This window comes from Phacochoerus africanus, chromosome 1, assembly GCF_016906955.1.
Source record: "Phacochoerus africanus isolate WHEZ1 chromosome 1, ROS_Pafr_v1, whole genome shotgun sequence".
In the NCBI taxonomy this organism is placed as follows: Eukaryota; Metazoa; Chordata; class Mammalia; order Artiodactyla; family Suidae; genus Phacochoerus; species Phacochoerus africanus.
In genome coordinates this window covers 243091739-243107124 of record NC_062544.1, presented here as the reverse complement: position 1 = coordinate 243107124, position 15386 = coordinate 243091739, and the positions used below count along the sequence as shown (strand labels likewise).

Below are 15386 nucleotides of genomic sequence, written 5' to 3'. Positions count from 1 at the left end.
CTTATAAATTTGGGCAAGATTCAGCAAGGACAGCTCATCTCTTCCTCATGCAGCATCAGCTGGGGCAGGTCCAGTGGCCTGGAGAATCTACATCCCAGGTAGTTCACTTACCCCCTGGCTGGAGGGTGATACTGGTGTCAGCTGGGAGCTCAGCCACAGCCATGCACCAAAAGCCTAAGTTCTCCATATGGCTTCTCTTCATGGCTCTTTGGCCTTGCTCTTGGCATGGTGACCAACTTCTTTTTTTTTTTTTTCTTTTTAGGGAGGTTCCCAGGCCAGGGGTCAAATTGAAGCTACAGCTGTGGGCCTATGCCACAGTCACAGCAATGAAGAGTCTGAGCCACATATGCAACCTACATCATAGCTCACAGCAATGCTGGATCCTTAACCAAATGAACGAGGCCAGGGATCAAACTTGCATCCTCATGGATACGAGTCATGTTTGTTATTGCCGAGACACAATAGGAATTCCTAAAAGGCTACATTCTTTATTATCTTTTGTAACTAATTTTTGTAGGAATAACTAAAAAAAAATTTGTATACAAAATACTTTGTACAACATCTGACTCGATCTGAATGTGTAGTACTTATAAATGGATTTGCTGTAGCTATTATTACTGATGTATCATACAGTGAAGCACGGGTTCTTTTCTCTTTGGTGATGATTTTATTTATTTAGAAAAGTAAATTTACTCTGGCTTAGGAGTATGTAAAAAAGGAATATTGAAATAAAAAGTTAGAAACTGTTATTACTGAATGTCTAAAAAAAATAGTGAAAGGGCAATAATCTTCTTCAGGACTGCAAGAAGTAGTCCCCCTGCAAGAAAGGTTGAATATTTTGAAGCATGATCCACAATTTATTATTATTATTATTATTATTATTATTATTATTATTATATTTTATTTTTTTAGGGCCATACCCATGGCATATGGAGGTTCCAAGGCTAGGGGTCAAATAAGAGCTGTAGGTTCTGGCCTATACCACAGCAACGCCAGTTCCGAGCCACGTCTGTGACCTACACCACAGCTCACAGCAATGTCAGATCCTTAACCTACTGAGAGAGGCCAGGGATTGAACCCGAAACTTCATGGTTCCTAGTTGGATTCGTTTCCACTGTGCCATGATGGAAACTCCCACAAGTTATTATTAATATACTTGTATCTGATATTGAGATTTTCCTTCAGTAGTTACTAATAGGTTATTGTGGAAAAAACACAATATTTTATGCATATTTTACCCTTAGGTTTTAGGGGCTTTTTTCTTTTTCTTTTTCTTTCAATTCTCCAATATTCCCTGCCTTCTCTACTTATATGATAGCAAATTTTAATTTTCATAACTACAGAACAGCATCTAGGAAAATAGTAATGATACTACCTATCCCAATTTATTAAATTTCCTGAGTTCTAACATTTTGAGAAATGATGCTCATCACATATTTTGCTGATATGTCATTCAAGTTTATCTAAACTTATGGAATATTGAGCAGCTATGAGTAAAAAACAGTCAGTTACATTAATATCATTTCCTGTCACAGAGGACACAATTCAATATTTCATCAGATGATGAGAACTGCACAGCATGATATGCCAACTAGGATTCCTGGTCATCCCTTGACTTAGAATTCTCTGATAATAAAGATAAACCTAGAAAACATTGCTTGCAATATATAACCTAACAATTCAATTTTTAAAATAAAGTACGTAAAGAATAGGTCACACATTTCTTGATTCTGTTTTTTAGCAGACATAAATCTGTACATGTGGCACATGTGTGTGATAATACTTTCCAACTGTATTTCAATCAACACCCAGAGACTTTAATTTTCTGAGGACAATTTCAAACATCAATAATGGCAATTATATGGCAAGATATGTACTTCATTAATATTAGTGGTATTTCAATAACTATACTCATTGTATGTACCTTTCTTATATACTTTTCTATAAAAATTTGTTTGAACTTTTTAATGTGTAACCTGTCTTTTGTGGTTATTTTAAGAAACAAAGTTCCTCAAATCAGAAAAATATTTTTGAAATAGAAAAACTGTGTTTTAACATTTATTATGTAATTTTATGAGAATATTTATATATTTTACATTTTATTCTTCTAGCATTCTTGCTACTTGCAGCTGGTGTATTTTTAATTGCAAGGTGTAGTAACATCTTCTTCCCAAAATAAACAGAGAAATTTGTTTGCAGAATATATGAAAAAAATTGTTTTTAGGACATACAATATCCAATAACATAGGACAGTGATCCCTGATTAAATGATTATGTAGTACATGGTATCTCCAATTCTGACTCTTTGGCCTACAAAGCCTAAAATATATACTATCTGTCCCTTTACAGAAAAAAAAAGTTTGCTGACATTCTTTTTCCCTAGAATACAGTCCAAACTCAATTTAGCATTTAAATTTCTTCACAGTTGAGCTCATACCTATTTTTACAAATTTACCTTCCACTGCTATAGAAATTTGAAACTTCTTAGTACCCTCCACATATATCATACTAAATTTTAACAGCTTTCCTGAAATATAATTGATATGCAATTTGATTTACCATTTAAATTACCAGCTTAATGTTTTGATCATTTCCAGGTCATAGTGCAAGGAGGAGGGACCCTGACAGAACACAGTAAACTCCCTCCATGGATTGAGAAGACAGAACTAAGAGTCCATGCAGCCCAAGACCCTTAGATTTCATAAGACAGTAAAAGAGGGAAAGGTACTTGAATTCCAGAGATTTACAGAGGCTTTCCATGAGTGTTTACCTGAGTTTTTGCTAATAAACAAATGAAACAACAAAGGGGTAAAATAAAATGGTAGAAAGCATGAAATTAATCTAGAAGAATGCAGAAAAAGAAGAAAATGGAAAAAATAACAGACAAATGGAAAACAAATGGCAAGGTAGACTTAAACTTAACCATGTAATTTACATGTAATGTATTAAATGTAAAAATGTAAATCCCAATTAAAAGGTAGGGGTTGCCAGATTGCATTAAGAAGAAAGGTGCAAGATCCAGGCTTTTACTACTCGAAGGAAACATATGTTAAATATAAAAACAAAAATAGGCAAAAATAAAGGGGCATAAGGAAACTTTTGAGGTTAATGAATGTAGTCACTCTCTTGCTTATGGCAAAGTTTTCGCAGTTGTATACAGACATCAAAACTTATCAAATTGTACACTTTATGTGAAGTTTTTTGCATATCAATTATATTTCAGTAAAGCTGTTAGAATTTAGTTATGACATATGTGGAGGGTACTAAGAAGTTTAAAATTTCTATAGCAGTGGAAGGTAAATTTGTAAAAATAGGTATGAGCTCAACTGTGAAGGAATTTAAATGCTAAACTGAGTTTGGACTGTATTCTAGGGGGAAAAAGTGTCAGCAAATTTTTTTTTTTTCTGTAAAGGGACAGACAGTATATATTTTAGGCTTTGTAGGCCAAAGAGTCAATATTGAGGATATCAAGTACTATATAATTATTTAAAAATGTGAAAGTCATTCTTAGCTCACAAATGGCGTAAAACCAGCAGACAGTGGCCAGATTTGGCTAAAGGGCAATAGTTTACCAACTCCTACTATAGTAAGTAGGGAGTAGTATGGTCATCTCTACCATTTAAAAATGTAGGCATTCCCATAATGGCTCAGCAGAAAACAAATCTGACTAGCATCTATGAGGATGCAGGTTCGATCCTTGGCCATAATCAGTGGGTTAAGAGTCCAGCCTTGCCATGAGCTGTGGTTTAGGTCACAGACATGGCTTGGATCCTGCATTGCTGTGGCTATGGTGTAGGCCAGCAGTTTCAGCTGCAATTCGACGGCTAGCCTGGGAACCTCCATATGCTGCGAGTGCAGCCCTAAAAAGACAAAAAAAAAATGTAAAGAAGAGTAACTAAGGAGTAGATATGAGTAGGGAGTAAGCAGAGGTAGGAAGGCCTGAGATAAATGCAGTAGAAATGTGGATTTACCTAATAAAGCTGTAGCATTATTGAGGGAAACTAAAATATGGAATCACTATAGAGCTTCTTTATCCATTCTTTTTTTTTTTTTTTGGTCTTTTTGCCTTTTTGAGGGCCCCTCCCTCGGCATATGGAGTTTCCCAGGCTAGGGGTCGAATGGGAGCTATAGCCGCTGGCCTATGCCAGAGCCACAGCAACGCGGGAAATGAGCCACATCTGCGACCTACACCACAGCTCACGGCAACGCCGGGTCCTTAACCCACTGAGCAAGTCCAGGGATCAAACCTGCAGCCTCATGGTTCCTAGTCAGATTTGATAACCACTACGCCACGACAGGAACGCCTATCCATTCATTTGTTGATGGACACTTAGATCTTGTCCATGTTTGACTATTGCGAATAATGCTGTAATAAACATAGGAGTACAGATATCTTTTTCATATTCTATTTTCATTCTCTTTAGATATATGCCCAGAAATAAGATTACTGAATTACCTGTAGTTCTATTTTTTTATTTTATGAGGAACCTCCATACTGTTTTCCACATCAGCTACACCAGTTCGCATTCCCACCAACAAGACATAAGGGCTTCCTTTTCTCTACATTCTTGCCAACATGTATCTCTTGTCTTCTTGATAATCATCTTTCTTACAGGTGTGAAGTGATAGATCATTGTGATTTTGATTTGCATTTCCCTGATGATAAGTGACACTGAGCATAGTTTCATGTACCTGTTGGCCATTTGTATGTCTTTTTTAAAGAAATGTATATTCAGTTCCTCTGCCTATTTTTTTTTTTTTTACTTAACTGTTTGTTGTTATTGTTATTGAGTTGTATGAGTTCTATTTTAAGTATTAACTTTTTTCAGAATACACAGTTTGCAAATATTTTGTCCCATTCCATAGGTTGCCTGTTTGTTATTTTTTATTGTTTCTTTTGCTGTGCAGAGCTTTTTAGTTTAATGTAGTCCCACTTGTTTATTTTTGCTTCTGTTGCTGGTGGATTTGCTGTCGTAATAATAATAATAAATCATTGCCAAGATCAATATCAAGGAGCTTTTTCCCTATGTTTTCTTCCACAAGTTTTGTAGTTTCAGGTCTTATGTTTAAGTCTGTAATCCATTTTGAGTTAATTTTTGTGTCTGGCTAGTTCCAATTTCATTTTTCTGGATTTATCCAGCTTTCCTGACATCCTTTATTGAAGTAACTATCTTTTCCATTGAGTATTCTTAGCTCCTTTGTCAAATATTAGTTGATTGTTTATGCAGCAGTTTATTTCTGTGCTCTCTATTCTGTTCCAGTGGTCTGTGTGTGTCTGTTTTTATGCTGGAAACATACTGTTTCAAGTCATACAACTTTGTAGTAGTTTGAAATTAGTAAATGTGATGACTCTCGCATTGTTCTTCTTTCTTAGAATCGCTTTGGTTATTTGCAGTCTTTTGTGTTTCCATGCAAATTTTAAGATTATTTTTTTTAAATCTCTGTGAGAAAATCATTGAAATTTTGATAGGGATTACATTGAATCTATATTTGGCTTTGGGAGGTATGGACATTTTAACAATATTCTTCCAACCTATGAACACTGGTTTTTCTTCCATTTGTTTATATTATCTTCAATTTCTTTATTAAAATCTTGTAACTTTCATTGTTGTAGGTCTTTCATGTCATTGGTTAAATTTATGCCTAATTTATTGTTTTTCATATTATTTGTGAATGGGACTTTTATGCATGAAGTCATTATAAAATTAATAGAAAAAAGTATACAAAAATGACAAATATAGGAGTTCCTACTGTGGCACAATGGGATTGGTGGTGTCTACAGCACCAAGACACAAGTTCATCCTTGGCCCAGTGCAGTGGGTTAATGGATCCCACATTGCCACAGCTCTGGCTAAGGTCACAGCTGTGGCTGGGATCTGATCCCTGTCTCAGGAACTCCATACGATATGGGGTATCCAAAAATGAAAAACAAAAATAACATTAATATTGTTAATAAATAGCCCTTATAAATGAATAGAAAAGACAAACAACCAATAGAAAAAGAACAAAGGATATAAAAGGCAATTCATAGATAAGAATAACCAAATGACCAATAAAATATGAAAAAAAATGCAACATTAGTAGCAATGTGGAAACTTCAATGAAGTAACAATTCTTAACTATTATCAAAAGGTAAAAGAGTGACTAATATTAATTTCAGGGATTAATAAGACAAAAGATTAGAAGTTCATTTACATTATTGTAAGTTTTAGAAGTGTTTATGAATGTGACATGGAAATATGTGTTAAATAATAACATACCCTGGCCCAGAACTCTTGGGAACTGAAATATAAGCATCATCACCAGGATGTTCACTGCAGTATAGTTTATAAAGTATTCTCTAAACTGGGAGGTTGTTAATACAAATACTACAGATGCATTACAATGAATTACCTACAACCATTGGCCTGGAGAGATTTCCATGTTATAATTGATAACTAGCAAAACAACCTCAAGTTAACTTACGATACTATATGAATGTTGAAAAATCGACAATACTAAATCCTTTTGATCATACATAGGTAAACATATATCTATACAGCAGTGTGTTGGCATTTTAGGAAAATGATATTTGAAGAGGAAAGAAGGAAGAAAAGGTGGAAATAAACCAAATTTCTAAATGATGTTTTAGAGTAAATGTCCATACAAAGAAGCATACATATTTTGATCTCATTTATATAAGCTTGAATGTTTGGAATATTGAAATAGATAATGAGTGAAGAATTAACCTGAAAGTCTATATCTGAATAGCTTTTTCTTAAAAAATATTAGAAACACTGAATCAGATAATAGTTAACTTTCTAGGATTGACGTATGTTGGGAAATAATCTTATTTTGGGTGGTTTGTTTCTTGGAAATGAAGTTTACATATCCTCTAAACATAGAAATATAGAAGTGGTAGAGAATAAAGAAGAATGTATAAGAAAGTAATTTAAAAGTTCTCAAGACATAGGTACTGATATCCCATTTTTAAGAGAAATACAAGTAAAACCTGAAAACACTAAAAGATACATAGAATGTTCACTCTACATACAAAGTTCTAGTAATCTCACATTAGACATTAGTGAATTAATCATTTATTCATTCACTCATTCAACTCTTCTACCATTTATAAAAACTAAGTATATACCTCAAGTATACTAAGCATTGTGGATATAAGAAAAATACGACCCATGTCTGGCTTGTGGTAGTTAACAAGATGTTGAGGTGATAGTGTGATCAAGTAGTTATAATATGATTCAAGCTAAAAAGAGAGGTGCATGCTGTATACCATTAATGTGTGCTCTATGAAAAGAATGTTACTGCTGGGAGCAATGGTTTGCTAACATTTTAACAGCATAATCTTTAATTTTTAAATTATAGACTAAACCATAATATTAAAATAGAGAGTGCAGTAACTTAAGAATCCAAAAATATTTTATAAATTCAAAATTTTAAGGTTTTCAAAGGAAATTTTGAGTAAACATGTATTTGAAGTCAGGGATAGATGAGAGTTGCTGTAGCAGTATCCAATTTTTATTTGCATTTTTGCAGTAGGCAAAATAATTTTTTAAAATTAAAACAAAAACAAATTTATATGGATAGTAATTTCAATTGGAAAGATTTTTTAATAGCTGACTCACTTTGTAATATTAAAATAATCATTTTTGAGTTGTGGTTTAATCACTTTCAAGATTTTAATTACCACTTCCATCCCTTATAGTAATGCAACAAGCCAAAAAATAATCTATAAAATTGTAGTGAGATGAATTATACCATGATCAGAACATGCACTGAATAGACACACATTATCTTCTGCAGGAATTTAATTAGCAAAGTTCTCACATGCTGCCCAATTCAATAAAACAAGTATGTACTGAGCACCAACATTATGACAAGCACTGTGCCAGCCTGCCCTTGTGGTGCTTACAGCCATTAAACAGGTAATTGCCAAGAGACTACTAACATGGAAAAGGCACAGGTGCTTGAAGAAACTAGTCTAGGGAGTCAGGAATAGCTTTCTAGAAGATGTGAGACCTGAAAGATGACTAGGAGTTAACAAGATGAGTGGGTCATGGGGAGAGAGTGAAGAGAAGAGATTGTTCACAGAAGAAGAGGCTCAAATCAGAAGAAAGAGCACAGTAAAGTCATACAAATAAATGGAGTCCCTCCGCAATTCATACATTCATTCATTCATTCATTTACCAAATACTCATTGAGGGCTAAATAATGCCTGGCATTCTTTTAGGCCCTGGAGACACTTCAGTAAACAAAACAGACAAAACTCTCTGCCCTCATAGAGCATACATTTTTAGAGCAAATGGCTAAAAAAAGTAAATTGAGTATTAGATGTTCTTTGGAGACAGGAAAAAGAATGGAGAGTAATGTGAATTACTAGGGTAGGATGCAGTGGGAGTTGCAATATAAAAAAGGGGAATCGGGGGAGGCTTTATTAATATAGCAACATGTGAATAAAGACCTTATGTAAGGGACAGAGCAAACCATGCAGACAGCTGGATAAGAGCAAGTGCTAAAGGCCCGATGGCAGGAGGATGCTTTAGGTGCCCAAGATTCTGAAGGAGGCCAGTGTATCTGGAACAGACTACTTCATACAAAAAGAGGTAGAAGATGCAAAGCAGGGTTCCAGGGTATGGATGGGGAGCAAAATCATGCAATGCCTGGCAGTTGGCTTTACTCTAGGAGAATGGAGATCCATTGGAAGGCTCAGAGCCCAGTGATAACATAATCTGATGTATGTTCTAAGGAGATCACTGCCTGCTGGGTTGAGAATAGACAGTAGAAGCACCTGTGGCATATGGAAGTTCCCAGGCTAGGGGGCGAATTGGAGCTTCAGCTGCTGGCCTACACCACAGCCGCATGCATGACATATGCCACAACTTGTGGCAATGTGAGATCCTTAACCCACTGAGCGAGGCTGGGGAGCTAACCCACATGTAGGGTTCTTAACCAGCTGAGCCACAATGGGAACTCTTTTAAATAGAGCATTTTGTGGAACTGTATTGAGTTAAAATATGTAGTTTTTTAAAACATTTTTAACGTAATATATGTCAGTGGAAAATTATACTTATTTTACTTTGTATAGCAATGTTATTTAGACAGTGGCCAACAGTCATTTCTTTGTGACTAGAATCAATTAAGACCCCACCCCACTCTTCAGGACAATGGATGCATATGTAGGATAGGATCCTTTTTCTTTGGTCTTCCATCCCTATGAAAATGTACACTGAAAAGGACAAAATGGAATTAAGTGAATAGAAAGTGAAGTTCAATGAAATATTTTATCAAATAACTTCAGTCATTTACATTTAATTTTCATGATTTATTTTGTAAAACTTTAGTCAGCATTCAACATTCATGATTTTTGCCATATGTGCATAGCAAATGCACTTTATTTCTTTAATTTTTTTCTACCCACTTTTAAACTTAATTAAAAACATTTAAATGATTTTATCTCAGTATAATGGATAGAAATTTGCTCCCCAAAATAAAAATAATCATGACAAAAATGAATTTATTTTATCAAACTATAGCTAGGTCCTGCTAAACTCTTTGATCCTAAGACCAGCTCTCACTTTATTGAAAAAAATATTTAGCCAGTAAGAAAGATTTTAAAGACATACCAGCACTACCCTAAGACTTTCTCCTTGAGTACTCAGAGGGCTGAGGGAGAAATAAATTATAAATACATTTTAAACAGTGTGACTCAATGTTATTTAACGCCATCTCCCCAAACTACATAATCATCTCCCTTAATGTGGGCATGCTCACATTTTGGTAAGCACTGTTATTTTGCATATATGTGTTTCAGGTATGCATTTTAACAGAATAACCTCAGCTAAGGTGTGTGAAGTACCCTTCATGTAACTTCATCCATTAACATTAGCATATAGAGACTTTTCTGTGTATATGTGACATTGGAAGTCTGAGATCTAAAGTGTATGTAATTTAAAATATGTTGTACATGTACAAATAAAACTACTCTAGCAGTAATAAAAATTTATTTTTTCCTATTTTCACAGCTTGCAGACCAGGATTCTATAAAGCATTTGCTGGCAACACAAAATGTTCTAAATGTCCTCCACACAGTTTAACCTACATGGAAGCAACTTCTGTCTGTCAGTGTGAAAAAGGTTACTTTCGAGCTGAAAAAGACCCACCTTCCATGGCATGTACCAGTAAGTCTATCCATTTTGCATTTGAAAATCCTGTTTCCAATGCTTTTGGTCTTTTTATTCTAAATTATTTTAAAAAGTGAATATACAAAGTCTTATACTGTCAATACTATTTATCTTTAATAACAGTCATGGAAAAAATTTGTCTCTTTCTTAGTGTAATTGCTTTTCACCTGCTTGCAAGGTGAAATGTATTTATTACTCAAAAATCACATTGATCCTTGACATACAAATACTAGCCCTGGTTTAGAGGCCTTTCAAATATTTCCTAACCATAATCTGTCCTTAGGAAGTTAAAGCAGTTTGTTTACCTGATAATTATAAGAAAAACTTCTGTTCTTTGCTTCAACCCTTGAACATTTGAAGGCACATCAATTCACAGCCACCAAGTTTGCTATGTGGAGGAACTTCAGTTTGGACCTTTAAAAGTTATCATGCTATTGTTATACAGAAAATTTGGAGAGTTTCCTGACATTTGTCTTTAAAGGAAGATATTTTTGAGTTTGTCCATATTTTACCTTCCTTTCTCTGCAATTTTTGGGTTGGAACCAATAGACTATTAAATGTAAATGTGAAGATCATTTTAATGAATGTACTGAGAATTTTAAATTATTTGTATTCATTAAAGTGTACATTAAAGTATCATGAGCTATCTGTACACTTTAAAAATAAAAATAAATATATTAATGCATTGCTAAGCTATGCAAAATCAAAACGTCACCTCTTAGTTGTAAAAGTCTTGTTAAATACATAAATAAGTGAGGATTCTCCCTTTTTTGATGAATTGGTGCAAAAATGTTGCTTATCTTATATAACTCCGTAGAGGATTGAAAATTATGGATTGAAATTTATGTAATGCCGCATATTCTTTAGAGATAATAGAGATGTTCCATTTCTTTGAAATGATGCAGTTTATAGGTTTTTGAGCATTACTACAGACTTATAAAACAAAACATTTTTGTAGAATACATTTAATAAAAATGTAACACATTCATTAGTAAATGTAATTTTCCTTTTCTGATTATAAATGTTGAGTGATTACTTTCTTCAGAAAATTGTAGCCTGAGAAACTGCTACCTAGTTTTTTTTTTTCTAGGAGCATATTCTAAGTTTGTAAGTAGGAAAAGAAAAACTCTAAATATAATTTCTCATCTAATTGTGGAAAAAATTTTGAACAGGAAAAGATTTTTTAAATATGTAATCCTTTTTTCATGATTTCTGTATATTATATTGTGGACAACTTGCTCTAGCTGAGGTGGTAAATGTTTCTGAGAACCTACATCAGAAATTGAAAGGAGCCTTCTAGGTGTGTGATAGAGAAGAATCTCCTCTTTAATTTTCTTAGAAGGCCATAAATAGACAATTGACAAATTTAAGGAATAAATTGGTTCCCATCAATATAACACTTCAATGAGGTGGCAGAGTAGGTCCTTGGGAAGGTTTAATTAGTTCTTTGAAACTAATTAAGGAAACAAATATGGAATGTAATAAGGTGTATGAACTCCAGTCCAGAAGCTCTTCCCTCAAGTCTTTTCTCTGCTACTTCCTTGAGGACATTTTTGCCTTGTTTTAGCAAAAACTTAGCTTAGTGTGCTAGTAATTCACCATCTTTTAGAGCCAGACTATCTGAGTGTGAATCTTGGCTTTGATACTTATGAGCTATGTAAACTTAGGCCAATTCTTTAACCTCTCTTTAACCTCTGTTCCACTACTCATAGTGACAGTAATAGTACCTATCATTCTGTTATTATTAATAATGATTAAATAACTTAATATTTGAAAAGTACTAAGAATAATACCAGACGCATAGTAGGTGCTATGTAAACGTTTAATACAGAAAGGTGTTATTCTCTTACAATTCACTTTGGAATAATTTTGACAAGTTAGATTGAAGCTATTAAATACTTTATGTTGACAGTATGGGCTCATAGCTTCCATCGTCTGCATTTCTACAAATTGAAAGAAATAACCTATTGAATGTGTAAGAACTTTTCACAAAATATGTTAAGTCCTACACCTCTATGCATATCGGATATCAGTAAAGATATTTGAATTATACTCTGATTAGGCGAGAGACAGTAATGGTTATTACGATATATACAGAAAAAGCAAAAACCATAAACTCCAAAGCACCATACCTCCTAAAAATTAAAAGATTAGATTGTTGGGGAAGGAAAAGAAGGAAAATGACAAGTCAAGAAATCATTGAACAGTTCGATTTAAGAGGACCAGGGTAACTTCACCAAGATACACAACGTTTGAAGCCAAGAATCAAACAAGTATTCAACCTTCCCAATCTTCATTAACTGCAAACAGCCAAATTCTAATAGATTTCTGGAAAAGGCAGCTCCCTTAACTTCTAGATCATGAGTCTCTAAATAAGCCATTCCTTTATTCCAGTAGTATATTGTCTAAAAGTCAGGATTTGTGTTGGGTAAATGGTAAATTCCATCATGTCTGCTCTTTTAGTCTTAGTATTTGAAACCATGCTTTCAGAGAATCTCCCAGAAATTTAAAAGGAGGCTATTTTTTTTTAACTTGGTATCAGGAAAAGGGAGATTTTGAATGTTCATATTTAAAATAAAATGAGGACCAAAATGTTGATAATGACTAACCAAGACATTAGGCTAGTAATTGGCCTAGTAGGGAGAGTTTCTAGATAGGTGTGGTATGTGATCATATAAGTGATATGATTTCAAGGACCTCAAGAGGTCTTTTCCTGATCCTTAGTGTTGTGGTCAAAACAACAGCAATCCTTAAGTTTCTGGTACAGCAAAGCATGTGAGTTCACCATTAAGAATTTTATATTTTCTTCAGGTTTTCAATGTGGATATAAGTGTTTTTTTAACTTTCATAATCTTAAGACATAACTATATATGATATATTCACATAAATATTTTCATTAAGATTTTATATTTAGGGAAGTTTGGGATTCCAAACAAAGAGAAATAATAGGGGTTTCCCATATACCTTCTTCTCCATAGATATGCATAGCCTTCCCCTTTATCAACATCCTCCTCCAGAATGGTACATTTGTTATATTTGGTGAACCTACATTAACATATCATAATCACCCTAAGTCCATGATTTATACCCTTGGTGTTGTACACTCTATAGGTTTGGACAAATGTTTAATGACATGTACCAATCTTTAATAGTATAATACAGAGGATTTTCACTGCCCTTAAATCCTCTGGGTCCATAGTCTTCTTTTCTTCCCACCAACATAAAGCAACCACTTAACTTTGTATTGTATCCATCCATTTAGAATATATATGTCTTCACATTAAGTAGCTGGAATCATATAATAGAAGATTTCCAACTGGCTTCTTTCACTTATAATTTGCATTTAAGATTCTTCCATGTCTTTTCATAACTATATAGCTCATTTATTTTTAGTGCTGAATAATATTCCACTGCCTGTATATACTACAGTTTATTTATCCAGTTACCTACTGAAGGATAGCAATTATGAATAAGCTATTGTAAACATGCATGTGCAAGTTTTTATTATTATTGTTATTATTATTATTAAAGTGTAGTTGATCTACAGAGTTCCCATTGTGGCTCAGCGGATTACAAATTGGACTAGTATCCATGAGGATGTGGGTTCTATCCCTGGCCTTGCTTAGTGTGTTGAGGATCTGTTGTTGCCATGAACTATGGTGTAGGTCACAGATGCGACTCAGATCCTGTGTTGCTGTGGCTGTGGCATAAGCAGCAGCTGCAATTCCAATTCAGCCCCTAGCTTGGGAATTTCCATTTGTTGCTGGCCCAGCCCTTAAAAAAGCTGAAAAAAAAGTATAGTTGATTTACAATGTTGTGCCATTTTCTGCTACACAGTGACCCAGTTTATATATATATATGTATATATGTGTGTGTGTGAGTGTGTATATATATATATGTATGTATATATATTTGTGTGTGTATGTATATGTATACACATATTCTTTTTATCAAACTGTTTTCCATCATATTCTCTCCAAGGAGATTGGACATCGTTCCCTGTGCTATACAGTAGACCTTATTGCTTATCCACTGTAAGCAAGGGCTTAATCTTGAAAATATACAAACAACTCATACAAATCAACAACCAAAAAACCAAAAATCCTATTGAAAAATGGGCAGAAAACCTATATAGACATTTCACCAAAGAAGACATATGGATAGCCAATAGGCACATGAAAAATGCTCAACATCACTGGTTTTTATAGAAATGCAAATATACAGGTTTTTGTATGTATAAAAGTTTTCAGATCCTTTGAGTGAATAGCTAGGAATATGATTCCTGAATTGTATGGTAAGAATATGTTTCATTTTGTAAGAAACCACCAAACTATATCTTTTTCATTCCTTCCAACAGTGAATGAGAGTTCCTATTGCTCCACATCCTCATCAGCATTTAATGTTATTGATATTCTGGATTTAGGCTATTTCTAATAGATGTGTAGTGGTACCTCATTATGTTAATTTGCATTTCCTTGATGATATGTGGTACAAAGAAAGCATCTTTCATATGCTTATTTGCCGTCTCTGTATTTTCTTTGATGAGATGTACACATAAAGATTTTTAGGAATTTCAAATGGCCACAGTTAAATATAGGATGTCTCATAATCAAAGTCAATTCTTCAAATATTGGTTTGGGGAGGGCAATCTAATCCTTCAATTTTCTACTGGCTCTGGCTGTTGTTAATTTCCTCTTTTGACATTTTGTTTCCACTAACTCCTTCCTTACCATCTATAAGTATACTCAAACTTCTATCATTAAAAAAAGCTCCCAGGAGTTCCCATTGTGGCTCAGTGGTAAGAAACCTGACTAGTATCCATGAGGATGCAGGTTTGATTCCTGGCCTCACTCAGTGGGTTGAAGTTCCCACATTGCCATGAGCTGTGGTGTAGATCGCAGAAGTGGCTTGGATCTGGGCTTGCTATTTATTTTTACACTCACTTCCTTATTATTTGTCATTCTACCCATACTGGATTATGAAGGGATAATGAATATTCTTTCTTTACTCCATCTCCAGTACTTATATCAGTACCAGTCACATACTAGCCACTAAATAAACTAATAAATGAATAATAAATTTAGTTCAACCTGGAGAAGCCAATTTTATTTATTTGTACCTAAGCCTGCTCATCCACACCAGCTTTTTTTCTATCCTGGTGAATCCTCATCTACCCACACATCCCAGAAAGAAAGATGAGAATCATAG

General features: G+C 34.1%; 1 protein-coding gene across 1 annotated transcript in view; it reads left to right on the top strand.

The window, feature by feature from the left end:
• The window catches only part of LOC125111271 (ephrin type-A receptor 6), a 656452-nt gene that overhangs the window by 187012 nt on the left and 454054 nt on the right, over positions 1-15386 (top strand). Inside the window, exon 3 of the mRNA XM_047753191.1 lies at positions 10020-10175. Within this exon, the coding sequence (XP_047609147.1) occupies positions 10020-10175 (156 nt within the window). The remainder of the gene's footprint in view (positions 1-10019; positions 10176-15386) is intronic.